This window comes from Sebastes umbrosus, chromosome 3, assembly GCF_015220745.1.
Source record: "Sebastes umbrosus isolate fSebUmb1 chromosome 3, fSebUmb1.pri, whole genome shotgun sequence".
NCBI classification, from domain to species: Eukaryota; Metazoa; Chordata; class Actinopteri; order Perciformes; family Sebastidae; genus Sebastes; species Sebastes umbrosus.
In genome coordinates, this window is record NC_051271.1 from 29,593,488 (window position 1) to 29,620,003 (window position 26,516).

The following is a 26,516-nucleotide window of genomic DNA, read 5'->3' on the forward strand; positions in this document are numbered from 1 at the left end:
ATATCATTTTCCACTTGTGCAATTTTGTTAATAGTCTGTTTATTGTCAATACTGTATATACTGCTCCTATTTTTATACTTCCTTCTATTTAAATGGTTCATATTTTGTTACACTTTGTTTAGCTCTTTTTTACTGTGTTAGCTGATGCTTCTTGTTTCTGCACTATCCCCTTTGCTGCTCTACATTGCAAATTTCCCCACTGCAGGACTAATAAAGGAATATCTTATCTTATCTTAACTTTGCTCTAGCTTTAAAACCTGAGCCTGCTACAACCAGGTTGGGAGAGATAAACCTGTGTTTTCCGAGAAGACGTGAACTCATCATTTCGCCATGCAGCTTGTCTGGAGTGTCTCTGAACATTAAGTGGCGCTGTAAGCCAGCTGTATCTGGATCTGTGGTGAAGCCTAAACCCCTGGAGGAGAGAGAAAGAGAGAAAGAGAGAGAAAGGAGAGAGAGAGAGAGAGCTGTTCCCTCTCCTCCTCTCTCTCTGCACGGAGGACTCTCTCCTCTCTCTCCTCTCTGTGCTGAACCTACAGGGCTGCAGGTGTGTGCACCGAGAAGCTTCTCTCACTTTGACCGCGTTTGGGACGGATTTCTGGAGACTAACCCGATGCGGTAACTCTGTAACACTGTGAGTAGGCTGTGTAGGTCCACACACCCTGGCTGTGAGGATGTTGCAGTGATAGACAGCAGAGCAGCTTCTCCTCTCAGCCCGGCATCGTCAGCTGTTGCTCTCTAGCAGAGAGAGAGAGAGAGAGTGGAAGAGTCACAGGAAAAAGAAAAAAAAGGCCAAACTATGCGACTGACTTTCTGCCGGTAACCGTTTTCCACCTTTAAGTCGACCGGAGGAGCGGATGCGAGCAGAGGTTTCCCCACGAGCCTCTGAGTATTTTCTGCCCTTTTTGTCGGTTCCGGAGGAGCCGTGCAGATGGAGAAACCGACTCCACCAACCCAACCCCAGCCCCAACCCCAACCACAGCTCCAGCTGTCCATAGCGAAGACCGAGAGTCCAGCGGAGGACATCTCCGGTGTGGCCGACGAGGAGCTGCTGAAGTGGACCAAGGAGGATCTGGTGCGGCGGCTGCGGCGGTCCGAGGCCGACAAGATGAGCGTGATTCTGGACCACGGGAATCTCATCCGAGAGGTCAATCGCAGCCTCCAGCTGCACTTGAACGAGATCAGAGGGCTGAAGGTGAGGCATCGGTTGAAGGATGAGGTCATAGGTTTGTGGAGCGCACCTGAGAGCGCGCATAGCAGGAGGGATGTTCTGCTGCTTCAGTGAGCAGCTCTGCAAACATGATGTGAGAATAGATCTGGTATCATTGAAGTTCATTGTGTATAGGCCCGTATGAGAATAGAATACAATAAAATAGAATAGAAAGCGTTATTGTCATTGTATTAAATACAACGAGATTCACAGTTGCCACTTCTGGTCAGTGCTTTAAAAACAAATACTTGACAAGACGAAGCAGATAAAACATATAACAGGTAAAACACACATAGTTATAAAGTGAATAAAATAGGTAAAGTAGATGTAATAAATAAATATAAACAGAAGTGTTACACTAGAAGTAAAAAATATAAAAATAGATGTAATGTAAACAGAGGTAATTGCACTTGTAAAATAGGTAGGGTAGATGTAATAAATACAATTTAAACAAGTTGCACTTGAGGTGTATTTTGCGTCAAGGATCTGCGTCAAGGACCTGATATGTAAGACCCTGTGTGCACATATAGGCCTATATATCCTCCTGGGAACCCAGTTAAAAAAAGTGTCTTCCCATTACATTTTTTTGTGATTTCCTTCCTATTTAGGGTTAAAAGAAAATCTTAACAATTTAGGCTTGTTTTACTTTATTATTGTCCACTGTATAGTGGACTACAGGACTATTGCAGTGTGAAAAGACAAAAAAAATGAACAGATTATGGCTGTAGAGTGATATTAAACCAAGAAAACATTCAAATTGATTAAAAAAAAAACATATCACTGGAAAGCCTAGGATGTTCTCTTTACAATACATCAGGGGTTGATAGAGTAGGTCAAAAGAGTAAGAGGATATGCATGTGGACAAAATGTCAACTACAGAGGACACATGTCAATGGGCTGGGTCTCAGGAGGATAAAGGCTTTATGGGCATGCACAACCCAAGGAAGGCTTAGCCTATAGTTTTCATTTCACTTTTTTAGGGGGGAAATTCAGGGTTTTGAAAATCAAGAAGAAAAGGATCAAAATCAATGACAGAGTGTAACCCTTAAAACTCAGCTTATAAAACAGAGCAAGTAAAACTACAGTACAGGCCAATGAGGTAGAAATTCATCCTCCTTTAATACTGAAGTGGAGGGCATATCCCTCTGTTCATATGCCAGTTCTCAAATCTGGCATCCAGATCTCTCTCTGTCTGAGCTACACACACACACACACACACACACACACACACACATACACACCTCACATTCCCAGACAGCTCCTGCACATAAATCTACAGCAGTACAATTTGCCTTCAGAGCAACGTGGCATTTTTGCTTTTGAAAGCATGCATTCTCCTTTTCAGTAAGCTTTTATACTGCCTTCGTTCTCTGCTGCTAATGAGAGGAATGTGGCACAGTGTCCACAATATTTACAGTTAAAGCTGAGACCCAGCCTGAGGTAGCCTCAGATGAAACACATGGGGGGGATCATTTGCCTTTCCTCGAGACCTCGTCACCTCTCTCCACCCATCCGAGCTACCTAATTACGCAGGAAAGAGCTGGAGGGTAAGAAAGGGAGAGAGCACGAGAGGGAGGGGAGAAAAGAAGGAGCTCTTGGGGAGGTGAAGGAGGGATGTTTGAGTAGTGTAAAATGTTCGGGGCGTGTGATTTCACAGCTCCAACCCAGTCTTATTTCTGTGCGTGGCATCTCCAGCTCCTGCAGAGCATTCTAATCTACATTATGTACTTCACATTGACTAGCACACAGTGAGTCAGTGCTTTTTTGTGGGAAAGACAGAGAGGATTAGGATTTCATTTCATTATGATTGCATACAGCGTTCAACTGATATCTAAAAGAGCAGTGAATTGGATTGAAATTGGACAATGGTTGCAGCGATTTAGCTGGCGTTAAATCAACAGAAGACAAATTATTTTGTTTGGTACCAAATCAAAAGCACATTTGCATTCTTTCTGCCCTGATCAGCATTGTCTTATTCTATGAGAGCTTCCTAATGCTTAGGCCTCAGTTTAACTCGTTTCCCCTTCCTCTCAGGATATTAACCAGAAGCTGCAGGAAGACAACCGTGAGCTGCGGGACTTGTGCTGCTTCCTGGACGACGACCGCCAGAAAGGAAAGCGTGTGTCCAGGGAGTGGCAGCGCTTGGGACGTTACAGTGCCAGCATCATGCGCAAAGAAGTGACCCTCTACCTCCAGAAACTCAAGGAGCTGGAGCTCCGACAGGAGGAGGTCATCCGGGAGAACCTGGAGCTGAAGGAGCTCTGCCTGCTGCTGGATGAGGAGAAGGGGGTGCTGGGTGTAGGTGGTGGCGGCGGAGGAAGTGGAGGCGGAGGGATTGTAGGGATGGGAGGGTGTCGCAACTCCATAGACAGCCAGAGTAGTTTGCTGCTGGTGCCCGGGCAGGGGCTCCTGATGAGAGACGTGGGGGACGGGAGCAGCACCTCCAGTGCGGGGAGCGCTGACAGCTCTGATCACCCTCACCATAAGCAGCCTCACCTGGCTCCAGGGGTGGGTGGGGTTGGTAGCGGTGGGGAGAAAGGGAGCCCCGAGCTTGTGCACAAACCCAGGTGTAGCAGCATCAGTGGAATAGGAGGCGGAGCAGACAGGGAGGTGTCCAGCCCTGAGCACCCTACTGGGCGCCACCGGAGTACAAGCCTGGAGTACCCGTACACCCTGCCCCAGCTCTGCCGGCCCCGCTGCGGCTCCATATCCGTGCCTGACCACAGTCGAGTCATGCGGGGCCTCAGCCCGGAAAAATACGGGAGGAACGTGGGACGACGCAGTCCGGAGCAGCATCCCAAGCACCACAGCTCTGATCTCCTCCTGGGCCAGAGGCAGCACTTCCTGGGTCAGGGAGGCAGCGGGGAGCTCTATCAGAGGCACCACAGGAGCAGCATTAGCAGTTTAGGCTGCGGGAGCCCAGAGCCCCGGCAGGCACATTTAGGGGCCACTGAGCACCACGAAAAGGGCTGCGTGGTCCAGGGGGGCAGCCCCGAAACTCATAGGCACCAGTACAGTATGAGCCCTGACCATGTGAAGTTTGGCAGCCCTGTGAGAGACGGGCAGAGGAGGCCGGCTGGAGACGAGCTGTCGCCACACCATCGGGGCATCTACAATGGCATGAATGGTAGGTGTGTGTGTGTGTGTGCATGGTAATGTTTCTGTGTTTCTGTGCATGTGATGTGGTCATCCTGCGTTTTGATCTTCTAATTACTTCTAAAACTTTACCATGCTCATAACCCCTTAAATGCAGTGGATGACAATGTGCAACACTCAAAGTTTGACATAGACTCAACCCACACAAACACACACAATAGGGGTGGGGGAAAAAATGGATTCACCTATGTATTGCGATTTTGTTTTTGATCATTTTTAAATAGATTTTGAAATGCCAGAATTGATACGTTTGCTTCATTTGAGTCTATGCGGAGGTAGAAGGAAGTTACCTCTTTTATTGTTGTAGTCTGAGTAACGTGACGTCTTATCCGTTCTGTATCCGTCAACCAAAACAAACCGCAGCCTGCCGCAGCGAGCCGAAACAAGAAAGTAGAAAGCGTAAGAGGGTTCACGTGGATACGACCGGCAACTCACATTTTAAATCCAATGTGGTAAACACTACACATCCAGTAAAGTATGGAAACACTTGTCAGGAAAAGCAGAGCTAGACATCACGGCTAAAGCTGCATGCTAACTCTGTTGTGGACAGGAAACGTTATCATATTGCGGTAACATGCAGTCAAGCCAGCCGTCACTCTCATCTCCGTGGTCAAATCGGCCGACGCTACAACTGTAGAGCACCCATATACTGACATTTATTTTAAATACATTTAAACGGCCCTGATGGGGCTGACCATGGATCAGAACAGAGCTGACGGGAGAGCTAGTGACAGACTTGGCGAAGTTAGCAGAAGTATACAGTACGTGTGACTACATCAGGTTTTCAAAATAAGGGGTTAACAAAGGGAAGTATAGTAGAAGTATAGAAAATTGCATGTCCCTTATAAATTAAAAAGAAAATACCACTAATTTGTGAGAGAAATGTCTTTATTCTTTGATTTTTGGGTTACTGGAAAAAAATTAATAATGCCTGACAATGACTGATATATTTGACTACAGGACATATCTGACTACGTACATGCTGAAAATCAAAAAATGTTACCGTCAATTTAGATATTTCCAAAAGTAGTGTATGATTTAGCTTTTCCCATGATCCGGTGTTAGAAAAGTTAACAAAAATCGCAACAAATGGTAATATTGAATCACAATACTTGTACAATCGCAGTACTTAAAAATCGCAATACATATCGAATCGGCACCCAATTATCATGATGGTATCGAATCGGGAGATAAGTGTATCGTCCCAGCCCTAAAGCCCAGGACAGACTGGCTGCGTGAGCAGCGCGTGGCGGCTGCGTTACCTGTTGTTTTTTATTTCGGCGTTCTTGTTAACATGTCCGATTAGCCACACAGCCCACGTGAGTCTGACGCGCGTCACAGCAACAACAGACAGTGAAAGTGATCTATTGACAATATATTGACATCATACCAGCAACATTTCTCAAGTTTCAATGTCTATATCTGTAGAATATGTGATGGACATGAAAAAAAGTAAAGATTTATTTTTAAATCAACACACCCTGCTTTCATCTCAAAATAAAAGCCCTCAAGCATTTTTTCTGTGGACAGAATTCCTTCATTTGTTAACACGAGGCTTTTATTCTGAAATATTTGCAGACCGTGTTGTAGAACATGCAGTGACTTGCAGGGCTCCATGAATTAATAAAGTACGGGGTTTTATTTGTGGATTATTACTATTATTTACAAATTACCACACATTTCTTAACCTTTCTCTGTCTAAAATAAATATAGATGACATTTATAATGAAATTAAATTACCATTATGAAAGGCAAACTCTATATAAAAAGAAAGGGCTGGCAGCAGCAGCAGAAATGCTGCAGAAACGCAGCTGGTCTGAACACTCGACGCGTGAATCCCGCAGCAGCCACGCGAGGCAGCCGCCACGCGAGGCAGCCACCACGCACTCCTGATGTGCCCTGTCTGTCCCGGGCGTAACACACACTCAGACAGCCTTGAGCAGCAAAAGTTTTTGCTAATTTGTTTTAATTTGTTTTTCTCTCTTTACAAGAAGGATACGGCCGGGTAGAGACTGTCTTTTTTCTCTGTAAAACTGTAAAAATAAAAAGGGAGAATTGGTGTGTGATATGTGATTCCAATGCACTCATTCGATTGAGAAAACAGAGATACTCTTCCTCATTCTGACTGTTGCAAAATTTACAGAATCATTGATTTTTTTGGTATCTCGAGAGGAATGTGGGTTGGCTCAGTGGATAAGAGAGAAAACAAGAGGTTCCGATTATTTCATTATTTTACACGTTCTGTATCTAAGTTGAACCGATTCGACTCCATGGAACCGCGCTCAGATATCAGTGTGTGTGTGTGTGTGTGTGTGCTGCAGTCGTGCCCATCTCAGTGAGATCAGCGAGAGTTAAGGATGTCGGAGAGAAGGAGGAATATCAAAGTACCAACTTGGCTGCTGTTTAAATACCCCACAGTGGCTGATAATGATTTCTGGAGTCCGGGGGGAAAAAAAGTGCTGAGTGGCACAGAGCTGGCAGAAGCTAAAGGACAAATTCCTCAAGGTGAAATATCTGCCTGACTTTGCAATACGACGCTGAAATTACAAGAGAAACAGAGACGGTGCACACAGAGTGGAGTATACCCAACATTTAGCCCACAGGAAGGAGTTCAGTTACCTCTCATGAAGTAATGTCAATAGTTACGTGAGATTATGTGCTATTGTTAGAGAATGATGAGTCATTTATGCCTATTGATTTTTTTTAATGATATATTTCGTTATAAAAAAAGCAAAGACACAAATTACAGGTCACAGAGTGTGCTATCGTTGCTAACATTAGCATGACCTTAAAGGGGCAATCAAAGTGGCAGATTTTACACATTGAAGATCAGTTTACTAGTCACAGGGAGTACTACTGTACTATTATTAGCTTGTGAAAACAGCTGTATAATGTCATCTCTGGCTCTGGAGGAGCTTTGTCAAGTCTGATGCCCTGATGATGGAGTTATGATGTCATCAGGGTTATCTCAGTTTGTTGGTTTTGGAGACTGTTGTCAGAAATGTTATTTTTTTGGAGTTTAAAAAACATGGGTATTTATTTACCAGACAGGGATGATCTAACAAAAAGACAATATTGAGCTGCACTATGGGAAATGTAGTGTTTTTGCAGCCGATTAGACTGTTTTCAGGCTATTTTCAGGCACCGATTAGACTGATAGGCCTTATCGGTGGCTATTAGTACCATAGATGTGTGACAATAGGGGCCCACTAGTAGGTTTTATCATCTATTCACATGGTAGATCACTTAAAGAAGGTAGAAAAAGATCATGACAGCGAACTCTAGCTACCGTAGTAATTATGATAGGAGCAGAAGCGGAAGTCAGGCGCTATAGTGCAGTGGTTCCCAACTTATTTTCCCATGTGAAAGTGCGCCAGTGGTTAAAAGTCCAAGGTGGTTGCAGATAGTGCAGATAGTGCAGATAGTGCATGTTTAAAGTTCTTAAAGTCTTCATAGTTCTCATATGGGGGTCAGCCTTGGTTGTGGAAATGTTTGGATCACAGGTCGGAAACAATCCTACGCAGCCGCCACTAGAATTTAATTCTTCAAATAGTATTATACTAATTACTTAAACAGAATGTGATCTTTGTGGCCCCCTAAGGGGGGCCCGGACCCCAGGTTGGGGACCACTGCTATAGTATATACACGGTGAAACTCCATATGTGGTGGTGGTTGGGGGCGATGGATGGGACAGAAAACACAGGGCTTTCACCCAGGAGGCCGGGGTTTGCTTTTGTTGCCTAAACCTAAAGAAGCCTTTTTGTTTGTGTTCAAAATGTAACGTTTCATTCAGTTTTACAGCGTGTTGCTTTTATGTTGTCTATTACGATATTGTTACTTTTACAATGTAGTCGGCGTAGCAGGTCCCTAATGACCCACATATGTGGTGCTTATAGCGACCGATAACACCTATTTAATGGCCTGGTAACAGTCAAATTGGGTGGTTTTTGGGACTTGATCCATACTGGAGACTAAAAGAAGGAATGTCTCATCTTCTGCTGCTTCAATTGTGACTATTCTTTTTGTTAACTATCTTGTTTGAATTGTGTTTATTGAATTAAAACACTAAATAGCTGAAGTACAATAATTACATTACAACCACTGTAGCCTCCGAAATACCAGTCTAGTAGCAAACATGCTCTCTCAAGTCATTTTGCAATCTCTACTGATTGCTCCGGATTATTGTAAAGACGCACACAACTTTGAGTTGGATCATTTCCGTTTCTATTTTAGCTCTCTGTGCGCTCTGCAGCTCCATAAGTGATTTCAATCTCGATGTAACCTGAAACCCATATGATGTCTGCAAAAGGCCACGCCACATTAATGCCTCGCAAATCCTTAATTGGAAAATGTTGTGAGTGCACAGGGCACTCACTGGACCTCGAGTCTGGTGCTTTGCCAACTGTGGCATAACTGTTGTGAACTTAGCTCGGAGGGAAATGCATGCACCAAATAGCATTTAACCAGGTTCATAAAGACTTCATTAAGCCTGTGTGTGAGAGAAATGTGTGTTGCTATAGAGTCACATTGGTTTATCATGATAGTTGTCTGTCAGAATGGCTGTTTATCTCTATCACAAATGTCCCCACATGCCTCCACAGACCTGACAAGGACGCCAACTTCAAGTGTCACAACACAGTATTTAACGTTAGATCAAGACATGCAATCAAACACTTAGCCGGAGGTTGAAGATTTTGCAGATACTGACTTAATTGTGTCAACCAGCCAGGATGTATTTTGGTGTGAAATTTTGCTGACAGGTTAAAATGCTGCAGAAATGAGAGCGTATGAATAGATAGCCTTTTGTGTAAGGTCAGAGGAGTAAAGAGAGCAGCTTTGTGGCCGTGTGTGTCATCCACTGACCCATCCTTACTGCCATGTCCTTTTTTGGACGAAGAGGGAATTTAATTCCTGTGACGATGTAGTACACTCCACTCGCTTGGATTATCCTCTAAGCCCTTTGCACAGTATTATTTCATTTTTTATGTACTTGTGTGTGTGTGCTTGTGTGTTTGTGTGCTTGTATGCTTGTGTGTGTGTGTGTCATTTGGGTGGATGTGCCACAGTGTCCCATCCAGGGTCACTGCAGCAGTGTTTTATTCAGACAAATGAAAGTCTCATGTTCACGTGCCACTCGACAGCACTGAAGCTCAGGCCATTTAAATTCCTGACAAAATCCCAAAATGAAAGCAAAACAACACTCTGACCTCTGCAGCCTTTTAATACAATTGCGTTTTGCATCTTTTTGGAAGCTTATCACACATATTCTGTTATGTTTACGGCAGGGAGAAGTGTATGACCCCCCCAAAAGATGAGAAGCATTGACTAGCTTGAGTGTGAGGCTGCTGCAGTAATACAGTCAAACATTAACATTATAGCAGCATCAGACTGTCGTTTCCAACTAAATCTCTGCCTATAGATCAAGCAGTTGGCTATTAAGATATTGGTTATGTACAGACAACACTTAGCCTGACGTGATTCAATCAAATACCGTATGTATAGGAGTTTTGATAAGCAATATCCAGTCACTGTGTTGGACGGGGGAAGACTGAAGGGACATGACGACGATCAACCTCAATTTATTAAGGTATCGCGAACACTCAGGTTCAGGCAGGGTCGCAAAATAATTATTAGACGTGTCAAAATTATAATCCAAACATACGTGAAAATGCATTGAAGTCTATGGGATCTTTGGTTTTCTTTCCCCTAAAAGGGGGCGCGGTCTTGACTTTTTGTGAAGTACCCGTATGTACTGGTTTGACAAGATCCAGAAAATAACAAAGTGGTATACCTAAAAAGGCATTTAGAGAATTCATGGAGTACTATGTGCATAAATTAGAGACACAATAACTGCATGCCACTTTGGAATATTACAAGTTCCTGAACAGCATTAAATATTGTCTTGCCCATATAAAATGATGGGCCTGTAAAGCCTGTTAAGACTCTGTATGTGATATTGGGCCCTACAAATAAACAATGAAACCTTCAGTTCACTTGTGACCCAGATCAAATATGTCCGTCTCGCCATGTGATAGACTCCCTCTTAGTGAAAGATAATCAGCCATGAACACTGTAGTCTCCTGACCCAGACTGTTCACTAAGCCTATAGGATCTCTGCACTGCAGAGGGTCTTTTTCAAAAAGAGGAGCGACTTAATCATGTTTTCTGCTTTAGCAATCACAAGTTCTGCATATTAGCTTAAGCTGCTCAGATGATCGGGAGGAGAAAAAAAGACCGCATGGAGAAAAAAAGACATTAGAGTGTGTGGGAGAACCTCTGCCCTTGTGATACCAATGAATGCCACACACACCCACACACATCCCCCCCCCCGCACGGCGTAAAACTCTACAATTGACCATTCGCAGAGCCCCACCCATCCCCTTAGTTACTGTTGCTACATGTCAAGCTTTCTGTTCTTGCACGGTACAAATGCAGTTTACAATGATTTGGTGGTTTACCACTCAAATTCTTAGTTGTTTTTGAAACTATGGGTACTTGATTTCACAAAGAAAAGCCTCATTTCTAGCCGTTAATTTTGCCAACTGAAATGACAACTCCCGTTAGCAGACTTGATCATTAGCCTTTTGCTTATTTTTATAATATCTAAATCATGCAATCACATGCGATTTTAGGTGATTCATCTCTTCAGTACGAACACTTAAATAGCCCTTATTTAAATCATTAGGTCCTAAAACTTGTAAAATTCACTAACAGTCGAATCCAGAGATATTTCGCTAGGCATAATGAACTAAATTAAAAGAAAAACATGGTAACCCACAAGTTGCGAATGGTTAAGGTTAGGCATTGACCTCAAGTGGTTAAGGTTAGGTATTGACCTTGAATAGTTATGGCCTGTCCACACTGCCCGCGTGAGCAGTGCATGATGGCTGCCTCGCTGAATTGTCAGTTTTATTTATTTTAGACAGAATAAGTTAAGAACCGTGTGGTAATTTGTAAATAATAGTAATAATCCACAATTAATACCCTGTACTTTATTCATTCATGGTGCCGTGCAAGTCACTGCATGTTCTACAACACTGTCCTGCAAATATTTCAGAATTAAAGCCTCGTGTTAACAAACGAAGGAATTCTGTCTATGAAAGCAGGAGGTGTTGATTTAAGTATCTTTACTTTTTTTTATGTCCATGACATATTCTACAGATACAGACATTGAAAGTGTAGTAATGTTGATAATATGATGTAAAATAGGCGAGATCTCGAATGAGAGCCGCGATGCTCACGCGGGCTTTGTGGACAGGCCCTAAAGGTTAGGCATTGACCTTGAATTGTTGAATTTAGGATAGGTATTAGGATGAGCCATCACCTTCCTAAGGAAAAAATACTTTTTGACCGCAGCCCAAGCGTGTCCGAGTCGTGCGCATCGTTTTTTAACGTCCCCTGGAAACAGTTTCCATTGTGTTGTGAGCTTCTTGCAGCACTTTTTCTAAATGCTGAAGACGTGTTGGAAAATTGGTGAAGATGTTTCTTTATTTGCTTGTGCTGTGTCTATTTGCTTGTGTTAAGCTTGTGTTTTCTTAATTTGCAGTTGAGCTCTCAGGGCCAACACAATTTTGACTTAACGAGAACTGACAATCACTGGCAGCGCAACTCTCTATTCTTGAGCATTTTATGCTATTTCATGTGATCGAATTAGCAAAGATCATCCCACTGTCTCGTTCATTCTCATTCTATTAATCTATAATTGTGGCATCAGTTCAGACTCTCCAGCTCCTCTGGCTGTTGTTTAGAAGTGCTGCTGCTTGTCTGCAACAGGAAATCATCACTGAAGCTGCGGCCTCAGATAATGTTCTCCCTCTCCACTGTCACTGTGAAAGCCAGGCTATCTCTCTCCCTCTCCCTCCTCTCTCTTGCCTTTCTCTCTCCTTCCATCCTAATTGGCTGCCAGTGTGAACAACCAGCTGTCGGACAGAGAGGAAACTCTGATCACAATAAAGCCCTCTTTCTGGAGGGGGCCGGAGGATGTACTGTTTGCCAGGGCTGAGCTGAGGAAAGAGGGTTGAGGAAGTATTTGAGTGGATTACTGGCTGTTTTCTTCCCCTCAATCTCTGTCTCTTTCTGTCTTCCTCTCTGCAACACATCTTCTCTTCTTCCTCTGACTCCACTCTATCCCCTTCCTCCTCGCTCGTCTGCCAGGCCGATGGATGGAAAGCACCCCCCTTGACAAATTGTGAAGTCTTACAGCCTAAGCGGCATGAAGAAACTCAAATGTTTGTCACAGCTGCTTGGCATGAAAGGATTTGGGGGAGCATTAGGCAGCTGTAATTCAAATGGATTAGTATTATTACCAGATAACCTCATCTGTGTTGCCTACCATCCAAGCTTTTCCTTTCATTACTAGTTCAACTCACCAAAGTGGCATTATGTTGTGTAGATTGACTTGTTCAGACACATAATCCTGTGTTTCTATCGCCGAAGACTCTATTTAAAATGTTTATGTTAGCGCACTTTTCTGCAAATAAAGGTCTTTGCGCATCAAGTCCATTTTTTTCTTATGCGTTTTTTTAATCTGTCATCGATCAAAAACGTTACGCACAGAAACCTTTCATACTGAGTCTGATGCGTTTTATTATTCTATTCATTGTGAAAATTCGCAATACGAGACAAAACTAAATTTAAATTAAATTAAATTAAAATAAATTAATTACGAGGGTGCGATGGATAGCGCTCATCCCAAACGGGGCTAATGAATGAATGACATTAGCAAGAAGCCATCGTTTAGCTGCCTAGATCACAATCACTACTGTCTAATCTTTCCTAAATCCTTTGTTTTGCGATTATCCCCGATTCCAAGCTGTTCTGCCATCACCTGCCACAATCTATTTTTAAATTACATCTCTGTATTCTTTTTATATCTTCATCGTAAAGTGCTTTTGCTGGAAGATGTGAATCAGTTTATCAGATGCCATTTTGGTTGATAATGTTTGCGATGTTTGCGAAAAAACACTAGCCGAACCTGTTCCGAAACTTTTAATGACCGACAAAAGTTTCCGAGTCAGTGTGTAAATGTTATTGACACAATGTGAGGTCGTATTTATTTTTAAATGTGCGACAATTTCGGATGAAAAATACGGACTTGGCGTGCAAAGGCCTTAATGGTACGTGTCCACAGCCTCCGTCCTTTCCACACTTCCCATTCATTGTCTATGTAAGCAGCTGTGCAATGCATTCTGGTAGCATGGTGGCACGATTCTAGAGATGGGGCGTCACGTTAGCTGCCCCTCATTTGCATAAAGATGAGGTCTAGGCTACTTTATGCAAATCACGGGCGTCTGACACAACTCGCCGCCTCTGGAAACTCCAGAGAAAATTTTAAACTAAGCGTTGTCGATCCAAAATAAAGACAGGTTCAGCAACCGCATGGCTTATATCTTCATTTCTTGATTCTTATTGAACTATTTTGTGATATACTGTAAGAGATGAAAGTTTCCAAACGAGCCGCCATGTTCGTTCCGGTTTGATAGCTGAGAGCAGCAGCCCACGAGGGAAAGCATTCGTCCAATCAGGTGCAGAGTGCCTTGTGTCTAGTGATAGCCCATCAAGCGCCCAGTGATATAGCAAGCGAGGCAATCAGTCGCGATAAAAAGCCCCTGTGGACATGTACCATAAAGGTAGTATTTTTCATTTTAGAATTGAGTAGGTATTCCCTGCTTGATGCGTTTTATCTTTTAAAACGGTGAAGGAATGAGAGCAGGTTAAAAGCTCAGCGTTGAGGCCATCAGAGACGTTTCTCAAGGTGGATGTCTTCATCACAACCCCGCAAAGGGGGAAATGTTACTTTTAAATGCTATCAAAGTGTTGAATTTGTAATCACACCTGAGACCAATTATCCCAAACACCCTTGCCTATAGGCCATCAGTGCTGCTATTAACCAAGGAGTGCATGATTAGGCATTTTGTTTATCTACCTCCGGTGCATATCATTGTCATTTTTAATCAAGCCGCCCTCGGCTTCGCCTCCTTACAGCTTGCTTCTCCTGGATGGAGCAAAGAGAGATTCAGATATTGCATCTTTGCTGTGTGATACTCAAACAATGCACACTATTTTTTTTGTCCTTTACCCGTAATTCCAGCCAGGCACTCATGACAACAGTAATGTCAATGGGAAATGGAGTGTGAAATGTCTGCAACAAGAGATTCAAAAATATTTTTGGCAAGCTAAATTATAAATCAGGGGGAGGCAAGGAGAACGATTATGTACTGCGGATATAACCAAGATGAACATGTGTGTGCATGTGCAGCATTCTGGCATGTATGTAAATGTTTTGTCTTTGAAAAAAAGATTATTAAATCAGTATTTTTGATCATGTCAAGCAGTTGTAGGATGCACCCGAACATTACCGCCAACAGCTCCACAGCTAAGTAGCTGTGTGAGTTATGAAGGAGGCTGCTTGGCGTGTACGAGCGTCGCGCCAGCTCAAACCCCAGAGGTATGTGACAAATGTTCCACAGTAGCCCCAGTCATCCGGTAGACACGCAAACCCAGTGGAATGGAGAATAGTCTTTGTCCTCTTAACGCCGTGCCAGTGGGGCACGGCCCACTGGGCTAAGAGGAAATTAGCTTGCAAGGCCAGGTAATTAACTCGAAGTTGAGTAGCTGCCATGTACGAGGGCAGCGCTGGGCCTGAGGGAACCTCTGTCAGTCCCAAAGTCACCAGCAGTAACCACATTTAGCTATGTTACATTTACTTCAGCTGTGTGTCGTGCTGAGAGCTGGCAGGCTGAGGGCATCAGGTAATCAGGTGGAAGTGAAGGAGGTGAGCGGCGCTGGACAGGTGTAGCTGGGTGCATCAGGTGCACGTACAGGTATGCAGCTGTATGTTTGGCAGCTTACAGGCATCTTACTTTGTGACCAGGAAGATCTGATGTCCATTTTTTTTTCAATCATATTGACTTGCTTGCATTAAATTAAGATACAGTAGATTCAGCCTGAGTGAGTTTGTTAAAGGGGACCTATTATGCTTTTCCTTATTTTCTGTCACATATATAACATTATAATGTCAGATGTTCATATTAAACGTGGCCAAAGTGTCAAATAATGAGGTAAACGTATGGAAAAGTATTTCCTGTGAGCAAAACCATCAGGCATCAGACTGAATGCGTTCTTTGAGATGTTTAGGATTATTTACCCGCTTGTGGTGCAGGAAAAAAAAATAATAATTTGTACAACCATAATTGTAATCAGAGCAGATTTTTCTTCTCTAGATCTGGAATTTGACTTGGATTTTCATCCAACAAGCATCCTAATTTAAAGAGATGCTTACAGTAGATTACTTACAGTAGCTGACGGTCGAGACGCCCCAGTTTGGAGAAACAGACAGGAGTATTGACACAGAAGAAAAGCAATGTACTGCTGTGGACGGGGCTGGCAGCAAAACATATTTTTAGCCACGTGAAAGAAAGGCCGACCGAAAAAAATCGATATCAGTTTAAGTGTACGTTAAATTTAGAATATTTTTCGACGGGGAGCTGAACTGAAACTTATTTATGCTCTCTTCAATGCCACCAGACTCTATTGACAAAAACAGCATAGATAAGTTTCACTTTCAGTTCAGTTCCCGATTGGAAAATATTTGAAATGTTAGAGCCATATGTACAATAGAGAAATAACTGGATAATTTACGTTTTGTTTTATTTGCTTAAGATAAGTATCTCTGTAGTTTCATTGCAGTATGCTCAATCAGGACCAGTTATGACTGCAGCCAGCCCCGTCTTCTGATTGGGTAAAAGCTAAATGGTGCTGCATGTGCTGGTAAAATGATTCAGTTAAAGCTATGGAGTCGTGAGAGCACACTAGTCTTTGACCGTGCTTAATATACCTGGTCTTGCTTGTTCACTGCTTATGTATTTGATATTTTGTTACCATTTTTTTGTATTTGAAGACTTAAGAAAGATTTTCAGTAAACGGTTGAAACGAAGACCATGGACTACGGAGTTTTATCGAAACACGCGTCAACTACATGCTTGGACTCTATAGCTTAAGTGGGCCTTTTCAAGAAGTAGACAGAACCACACTTACACTAAATATAGTATCACTGATATCGATTTTTTAAGGTGAGCTCTTCTTTTAGGTGGCTAAATACGTTTCGCTGCCAGTCCCGTCCACAGCTGTACATTACTTTGCTGCGGTGTCAGTCTCCTGTCTGTTTCTCCAAACTGGGGGACAGTCATCTACTGGAGGTAATACACTGACTAAGTACCTCATACAACCCCAGTTCAAAACACCCAAACTATCTCTTTAACATCTTGTAATTATGCGTGCCCATTCTCTAACATTATAAAATAAGCAGCAGAATTCTCATGATTGATGTGAACATTAACGAGGGAATTCAGTGTCAGGGAGGGCTGATGGTCATTAATGAAGACTTCAACGGCAGAGTACTTTTTAAAATCCATCACTGGTGCAGCTTGTGAGAGAACTGAGAACCCTCTTCTTCCTTCATGTTGTATAACTGTTTAACTCACCGCTGTTCTCCAGCAGTGACGCCGCTCCCTGTGGCGCACCAGATGCCAAATACAGCACAAGCCTTTTCTTGTCAAGTCTGAATCAAGCCATTACAAATATTTTTGTTGGGCTGTCAATCCATTAAAATATTTAATCAAGATTAATCACATGATGTCTATAGTTAATCGTGATTAATTAGAAAAAGATGAATTGAAAATTGATCGCACATTTTTATCTGTAAACGGGAGACTTGTGGGTACCCATAGAACCCATTTTCATTCATATATCTTGAGGTCAGAGGTCAAGGGACCCCTTTGAAAATAGCCATGCCAGTTTTTCCTCTGCAAAATTTAGCGTATGTCTGGAGCGTTATTCATCCTCCTTTGTGACAAACTATGACATGGTTGTAACCGATGGATTCCTTAGGTTTCCTAGTTTTAATATGATACCAGTATCTTCACTCTAGCTTTACAACTGAGCCCGCTGCAACCTCAAAAATTGCAAGTTGCGTTAATGCGTTAAAGAAATTAGCTGGCTTTAAAACAAATTTGCGTTAACACGTTATTATCGCGTTAACTTTGACACCACTATATTTATGTAACATACACCTACTGTATGTCTGAATGACAAAAAGCCATTATTATAATGATCAATGAACACAGCAATGTTATGTATTCCAAGTCTGCAAAGGGGATTAAAGATTGCTAACATTAGCCACCAGAAGCTACTGGTCATACCAGACCAGGTAAGGTGGTATTGGCAAAACCCATTCAGTGCATTGAATTGATCCACGGTTCATGCTTATGAATCCAACTTTAAATCAGTAAGAGAAAGAAGATGTCATTTCTTCTCCTAGAAGTTGCACAGTCTGTCTTTAATGCTTGGTTAGCTTGTCTGCTGTGCCTTTGTATCACTGATCAAGCAGCGGAGATGAGCTGCTTTGCTGCTGCCATCACTTTGACGTTTTTTACAGCCTCGCCATCTGTTAAGAACAGGGATAGAAAGTGAGATAACATATCGGGAGCATAACATGTCAAAACCGTTGCAGCTGACAACGTCATTATCGCTCCCTTTTCACAACACCCAGGATGTAGTTATCCATTTCCTGGGGCCATAAATCTCCCGGCCCATATTGTGCATTATGTGCATTTGATGTAATGTTTCTCCTGATGAGGATGACAGCGAGACACGTGCGCAGCTCCCATTACCGCGGATGGATGGGCTGATCCTACCGACGTGAAATGATTGGCACCACTGTCATATTTATATCATTATCTCTTACTAGTTCTCTTTCAGAGAAGTCTTTTGGTCTGTGCGATTTCCTCTCGGAGATATTGAAATCAATTTCATAACCCCTCCCCACTGCTCCAGACTGACTGGCTCATTTCCTTTACTGTTACAGCAGAAAGGTGAATTACCTCTTTCATCTGGCTTTGTGAGGGCTTTAGCTGCAGGTGGAACATGCTTTCAACTGTAGTGGATGGTGATTTTCTGTGCTGGCACTTTTTTTAACAGTTTCTCTAATTGTTGGCTGATGAAGTTACAGTTTATTTAGCCATGAAAGTTTGTATTGATATCTCTTAATATTCAACATATTCTAATCATCTAGAGGGGGGCTAAAACTGTTATTTCCACTTCTGTATGAGGTGCTTTTCCATTGTTGGTGTATTACTTACAGTAGATGACGGTCGACACGCTGCCAGCTTGGAGAAACAGACAGGAGTCAGCGGCGCCGGAATGAGTTTTGAAGTAGGGGGGCAGCTTTGAATGACGTAGGCTAATACATTGTTTCCCACAGGATTTTGAGAGACTGTTGTGGGTGACATTTTAAAGTTAAATGCATCAATTTGGAGCACATTGAGAGCAGGGAGAGAGGGCGCACTGCGCAGCGAGAACTTATTCAATGGCCCCGGGCAACGTGGTCGCGGCGCACCAGACGATGTGCCCGGCGAGGGCCAGCCCACCAGTTGAGAAGTGTAAAAATATTTTGGGTTCATTATGAAACGGTAGCGGGCTGGATGTCAGATCACTTTGATTTCATTTGAATTAGGCTACACAATGGTTGATTATGATTGGATAAAGACCCACAGCACACTCTGCTCCGCCGGTGGAAAAATGTGGATAAATATATTATTCAGTGCTTTTTTATTGGGCATCAACCTCGCATTTACACACGTAGTGTCGGAAAAAAAAAAAATAGACTTGAAGAGTAAATAAAGGCTTCAGTTCAGGTTGCGGTTACGTAAGACACAGCTGAGATGGAGCCATGTAGACAGCTGCTGTACAGATTAAAATGAGAGCGCATCTGTAGAGTAGAAAACACTTCTGACACCCTCCAGTCTTGTCATGCACGGGGTGGACGGGAATGATTGAAACATATTTTCTGTACAATTTTTTGCAATATTTGGGCATTTGCGGGGATACAGTGATTCGCGACCTTAAAAGAAAGTGGGCCGTAAAGTACTACTACTACTTCCAACCGGTACCAACACCGGAGCAAAGCAATACAGTGCTGTGGATGAGGACGGCAGAAAAACTTATTTTAGCCATCTAAAAGTAAGGCTCACCTATAAAAAAATCGATATCCGTTTAAGTGTACACTATATTTAGAATATTTTCACTGCTTCATTTTGCTGTCAGACAGCCCTTTTCTTCTCCTGTTCGACAGGGAACTGAACTGAAAGTGAAACTTATCTTTGCTCTCTCCAAAGCCAGCAGGATCAGATGACAAAAAAAGTATAGATATGTTTCACTTTCAGTTCAGTTCGCCGTCGGACAATATTCTAAATATAGTTAAAAGGATGTCAATTTTTTTAGGTTAGCCTTTTTTGGTGGCTGAAATATGTTTGTCTGAAGTCCCCGTCCACAGCACTGTACTGCTTTGCTCCGGTGCCGGTGCTCCTGTCTGTTTCTCGATGCTGGGGGCATACCAACCGTCATTTACTGCAAGTAATACATCTACTATGGATAAGTACCTCAAACAACCACGCTTCAAAACACCCAAACTACCCTTTAGCAGAAGGATGCCTTCTCCACACCTAGATGTAACCCCGAAGGCACCGTCCGCTCATCCCTTAGGCGTTGCATAACGAAATGTTACTCAAATTCTATATTTCGTTGCGTTTTCCTGACGTAAACAGCTTCAACATTGTTTTATTTTTATATCTGATGCAATGCATTGCATTATTTCCATCTCAAGACAAAGGGCCTTTTAACATGACACAACTACAGAAGGATTAGTTGTTTTCATCAGGGAGGGCAGAGACAAAACAGTCTGAGAGAGTGTAAACAAGTTTCTGCCTCAGGATATGGGTCATCAAGGTCCGAAGGCTTGTGGGAGTTGAGAAGACAAAAGCCATTAAATGCAGATCCTCGATGCTAGAGGAAGCAGCAAGGAAATCCTGGGATGCTTGAAATCTAACATCATTCACAGCCGGTGAAATTGCCATCCCCACCCATCTGAGCCACACACACACACACACACACAGATACCACAATCCTCTACACGCTTCTGTATGCCCGGCCTGTTATATTATTTAACAGCACTGAGGAGTGATGGGCGGTGACATGTTAAAATAGGACAACAGCAGTTTATCTTGCAAATGTCTGCTTAAATATTTGATTTACCTTTGAGAGTCATAGCTGAATGCACACCACACCAATGCGACTGACAACACGGGCCCTTGTAGAAGGTGGAGGGATGATGTGGGGGGTGGGGCCTGAACACGGAGAACAAAAGTAAGAAAAGAAGAAGAGTTGAGCGCTGTCACTATGTCAGCGCTCGCTTCTGTAAATATTTCTGATGGTATTAGTTTCCCGCTCTGCTGATCTCTTTTGTTTAAATATGAAATACAGAAATGGTGGATTTCAGAACAAAGATTTGAAATTTTAGCACCCACACAAAACACAAAAATTCCTGGTATACTACTATACTATACTTGCATGAGTATGCGCTCCCTTTTGATATATGAGTGTGTACGTCTGTCTGTGTCCCTGAGATCAACCAAGGCAAAATAACTACACATAAACAAACACTCCAATTATCAGGCTCTACTCCAGTGAGTTTGGTGCTCTCATCTCTCCTCAGTCTACTTCAGCCAAACTGCAGAAACCACGGCTTCAAGTCATTTGCCGATCCTACCTGCTGCCATCACTCACTTCATTACAGTTCTTACGCAGCACAAAGAAGACACTTACAATTAATTATAGCCGCATGGCAGCTTTTCTTCTGTCATACCTAATGTGTCTAATTTGACAATAAATGTGAAGCTTAAAGCAGAAGTAATCAAGATTGGAGCAAATTCAAAAAAATATATATTTTTATAAAACAGTCACTATATTCTGACAGTAGTGCATGAGACAGGTAATCTGAAAAAAAATCATGTGCCTCTGTGTCCTCCGGTGCTCCTAATGGCATCTGCAAGATTTCACAGACCAGAGGAAAACAACCAATCAGAGCCGAGCTGGAGCCTGTCGTCTCTGAGCAGCTGTCAGTCACTCACAAACTCTGATCAAACGGTCAAACTAGGCAGCGCTGATCAAATATTAATCAATATTCTGTTACGTTAATGCCTATTTCTAGTCTCAAATGTTTTCAGAAACATCTTGTAGTGTACTGTTTAGCTGTAAAATGAGAAAGTTTGTGACCCAGCAGCCATGTTGAGATCTGTTGAGGAAATACCAAGCACCGCCAATATGTCAATAATAGCCATAATAAAGTGTGATCTATTCATCCATTGTATGCTGAAAGCTTTTTATAATATCACTGTCCCGTCTCGACAGCTATATCCTACTTATGAGTATTCCGTTAAATTAATAAGTCTTTTAATTCACACATTCACACATCGGCAACTTTTTCTTTTGCTAGTTTTCCTTCCCGCATTTGGTAGCTTCAACTGTTTTACTGTTAGTCCGGATTATGTGTTTAACTTCCTCGTATTTGTCTAACATTATAGTTTGCTCTTCCTTTGTAAAATATGCCGCTCTGCTGACTGTAGACTTGTCCATGTTTGTGATTGGTCACATGCTGCAAACTCCGCCCACTTTATGTGAACGCGCTCATAGCCAGAATGAGAATCCCTGGGTTGACTGACCGAGTTGATAACCAGCGTCGTAGGACCGCTTAGCAGGATCTCGGCTGTTAGGGTTAGTGAAGCCAGATAACGAGAAGATATCGTGGGTACGTTGAACTTGCTTTGTAGTTCAGGCCTCTGGGCTGTTATATCTATTGACAAACTTCAATACATTTTACATGGTGTGTCCTTGCCAGCAGTCTGGCTGGAAGTGGAGAGAGGGAGGAGAGCCCGCAAAGGCTGAGGGAAGCCGGCTTTTTAAACCACTTGCTTGAAGGCTGCACCAATCAGCTCCATGTAATCATCTACACGCACACACACACACACACACACACACACACAATCAATCAACCACTCAGCCAATCAGCCAATCTCACCTACAGCTCATCGCACACACAGCAGAGAGAGAGAGAGAGAGAGAGAGAGAGAGAGAGAGATCCATACAGAACACAGGCACAAAGCACATTAGAGACACTCATACACAAATACAGAGATAGACGTTCATACGACCTCGGGGTCGCAACAAGTGATGCAATGTATAATTTCCAGTTAGTCAAAAATTACCTTTCACTGCCATTTGAAGACACTATGCAACATTTCCTATCATTGCTGTAACTACCGTAACAATAGTGCAATTACTTGACTAAGGTCTGGAGAAAATGTAAAAAAAAAAAAAAAGCACTTTGGGAAGAGAACTTTGGAAATCCTCAGGCAGCCATTAAGAGTTTGAAAAGGCAGTAAATGACACCTTGACAAGCCACCAGGGTCTCTCCAACGCTGACTGACAGCTAATGCGTCCATGACTGACAACCAGCGTAGCCAATCCTCATATCGGTGCCACAGTCTAGTGCAGCAGAAACGACCAAAGCAGTGGAATTCCTCAGACCTGAAGTGGTATCGACTTGAAGTCTGGCCTCTCAAGACGGGGGCCTTTCTGTAGGACTGTGACTTGAATCCGTAAATATCCTGCATTTTTTTTTTTGTGTGTTTCCACTTGGTGTACGTGTTCTGGCCACTCATAATCTCAGTGTTATGCATTCAGAGCTTGGCCTCGTGCTCCGGAGTTGCACGTAACAGCACTGACTGTAGCTCCCCGAGGGACATCAAGACGAGTAGCTGTGCTGCCAGGCAGCCCCGCTGACTGACTGACTGTCTTCCTGATTGTCTGACTGACTGCTAGCCTAAACGGAAGGTCACTGATCTACCATGCATCTCCACAGGCTTTCCTGCCCAGTCGGCCTGAATAATTTATGTGGCAGATTTTTAGGAGATCTGAGGGAACGGCCATGTGAAATTACCTCGCATTGATCCTGTTAGTTGAGAGAAGGGGGGGGTTGACGGATCAAAGAGGATTGAGAGAGCAGTTGTGAGGAGAGCAGGTTCTTGTGTTTACTGGATTGATTCAGACATCAATAACAACGTGATTGCTGGTTTTGATGAATTATACGGATTCACTGCTCATTCAGATTTTTATGCCTCCGCACCGACAACAGCCGTGACTGAGGGCATCATGTTTTAGGGTTGTCCATCCGTCCGTCAGTACGTCTCCGGAACGCCTGGAGTGAATTTCTTCAAATTTGCAAATTTGGCACAAACATCCACCTGGACTCAAGCATCAACTGATTCCATTTTGGTGGTCAAAGGTCAAAAGTCAAGGTCACTGTGACCCAACGTCCGTCCCATTCTCGTGAAATCTCAGGAACGCTTTGAGAAAATTTCTTCAAATTTGGCAAAAACGTCCACTTGGACTCAAGGATGAAATAATTAGATTATGGTGGCCAAAGGTCAAAGGTCAAGGTCACTGTGACCCCCACGTCCGTTCCATTCTCAAGAAAACGATATCTCAAGAACGCCTGGCGGTTATTGTATTACATCTGGCACAAACATCCATTCAGACTCAAGGATAACTGATTCGAATTTGGTGGTCAAACGTCAAGGTCACTGTGACCTCACAAAACACGTTTTTGGCCATAACTCAAGAATTCATATGCTAATTATTACAATTTGACAAACAGGAAAAAAGTGATGACATTTTGGACGGACATGGATGTAAACTGCAACTTGACTGGTGAGGCGGTAATTCAGAGCTGCTTTAGTTCCCAGGCTCCTTTTAAATAATGTTCAAAAACAAAACAGCCTTGAATCTCTTATATAAACTAGGATTATGAGTTATATAGAGTTAATAATTGGAGCCTGGCTGCAGAGGGAACAGGGTTCCCCATCCGGAACAGTGATTTATTCAGTGTGGGAGCAGCTCCTCCCCGGCCAATCTCTCAGATCTCTTTGTGGGGAAATTTAGAGCCTTTCAATCGAGCTCTGGTGTACAGAGGTGTAATTTAAGGGAGCTTAGGCCTCACATTATTCTTGAGTAATCACATTATCTATATGCTCTTGCTCTGACCCACACAGAGCCCTCTTCCCTCTACACATCTCTCACATCCTGTTTAATCCAATTTGGGTTTTAACGCCTTGCCCATAACTAAATCAACAAACACCGTTCAAGTGCACTGTATGTTTTCTCACTGTATAACCCTCCTTGAAGAGGTCACAAGATCAAGTTCACTTTAAAGGGATTTTCTGTATTTTGGCACATGCCTGCTGTGTGTTAACGGGCCTGCTCCATCACGAGACAGCAGTTTGTAATCTTGTGACCTGCGTATGTGTGTGACTGCAGACCTTTAGACAGTAAATCCATTTAAGCTAATTGTTCTTGTGCTGTCCTAAGACCCAGAACTGAGTTGGCTTGATACGCTGAACAAAAAACTATATTGTTTCCACCAGCTGTTACTTCAAATCTTTCATGCAGTGTCGTTCTTTACTGACATATTTTGTATAACTGAGCATTCCTTGTTGTGTTTGTAGTCTGATTCCTGACTGTACTGTAAGCTAACTGTAGGCTATCACAGGTGTATCTACTGTGATGTACAGAGCCGCCAGACTGGTACCAAAAATAATGCAACGAGACAAAAATATCAAGCATGTTTGAAAGTGATCTGGGCGTCCCAGACAAGGTAATGAGCTCAAGAGCAGAGGGGCGCCAACCTTCATATGGCAGGGTGATGTCAAGGCCTTGCAGACATGTGTTTATTATGAGAAATCATCTGGATCACATCTGGAGCTAATCACATTGTAGGCTACAATGGGCCTACTGTTTATTTTGCACCAATATAACCAACATTCATGTTTCAGATCTCTGGAAACAAACCAAAAACACATCCTGGAAACAGTCATTGCTTGGCCATATATTGATATCGATCTATTAGAGCATGTTCAAAGTCCTGCTTTCAAATGTACCATTTAAATAGCTATCAGTTACACTTCCTGTAGACTTTGCGTGTTTGTTTCTGTTGGAAGACTCTCGACAGACCAACACAACCTTCAAGGCAAACGGTGACAGATGGTGACAGCCAACAACAGCTACTTCTTCATTAGCCTTGCTAGAATGTACTAGTACTCAGTGGGCTACCTCAACATTAGTTGAGGTCTTCTCCTTTGCAGTAACACACATCAAGCAAAGCCACTTCCACTGTAAATCTTCTGCTGACTGCAAATGAATGAAATGAATCTGGACGTCCCAGACAAGGCTCGGAGCGCAGGAACAGAGGGAACGCCAACCATGTGTTTGTTATGAAAATGTATCTGGAACACATCTGGAACTTTGTACAGCGGGTACTTGGCCTAATATTAAACAGTACACTACAAGATGTTTCTGAAAACATTTTACGCAAGAAATAGGCATGATTGACAGCTGCCGCCGTTGAATGAACAGCCAACAGGAACGCTCTCTCTCTGAAATGACCTATGATTGGTCAAAGTCTCCCATCACGGGCTAGATTTTAAAGCCTGAAAACAGAGCCATGAGGAGGTGCAGAAGTCTAGTTTTCTCTCAGAACACTTGAATTACAATATGCTGAAAGGTTATTATGGGATTTTTGCAAAAACATTCTGCCTACCCCCACTTTAATGCTGATTTTATTTGTAGCATCAATCCAAAACCACACGCAGAAACTGCTGGGAAGTCATTGCTAGACCACACAATGTTTGTATCGATCTATCAGAGCATGTTCAGAAAGTCCTGCTTTCAAATGTAACATCTGAACAGCTCGATCAGCTGCACTTCCTGTAGACCTTCTGTGTCTTTGTGTTTATGTGTGCGGAGGAAGTGAGCATGTGATCATGTATTTACCGCTCTCTATGAGCTCTGCTTTAGCCGTGAAATCAATTCCCTTCCACACACCCTGACCTCCAAATTCAAATACCCTCCAGCCCACCGCTGCATCCCCCGACTTTTGAAAGGAGTTTTCATATCTCTTTGTGCTGTCTTACCTCACCTCCCCTCCTCCCCCATAAGGATAAACAGAGCGAGGGAAGGGGCAGGGAAGTGAGTAGTGAAGGTGGCTACTGGAATCTTTTGCAGAACTCAGCGGTCACAAGAGCGTTATGAATCTTTAATGAGAGATGTTAGCGCGCCAAGGAGAGGAAATGTGCTGAAAACATGATTATAGGCTCATGGGGAGGAAACCGTTGGTGGAGAGAGAAAGAGAGCCAGAGAGATATCAAGTGTGGGGAGGGGGGGCAAGGATAAAAGAATTGTTTTGAAGGGCAAAGGAGGTACAGAG

General features: G+C 43.0%; 1 protein-coding gene and 1 long non-coding RNA gene across 2 annotated transcripts in view; one reads left to right on the plus strand and one right to left on the minus strand.

The window, feature by feature from the left end:
* Positions 1-274: 274 nt before the first annotated feature.
* ccdc85al (coiled-coil domain containing 85A, like) overlaps positions 275-26,516 on the plus strand; it is a 31,756-nt gene continuing 5,514 nt past the window's right edge. The window contains exons 1-2 of the mRNA XM_037765867.1: positions 275-1,192; positions 3,242-4,334. Coding sequence (XP_037621795.1) covers positions 929-1,192; positions 3,242-4,334 — 1,357 coding nt within the window. The 5' untranslated portion in view covers positions 275-928. The remainder of the gene's footprint in view (positions 1,193-3,241; positions 4,335-26,516) is intronic.
* On the minus strand, positions 17,624-22,277 carry LOC119485996. The gene is made up of 3 exons (XR_005206416.1): positions 21,919-22,277; positions 20,453-20,544; positions 17,624-17,807 (listed from the first exon to the last, which is right to left on the minus strand). It is a non-coding gene; the product is annotated as an uncharacterized LOC119485996 (long non-coding RNA).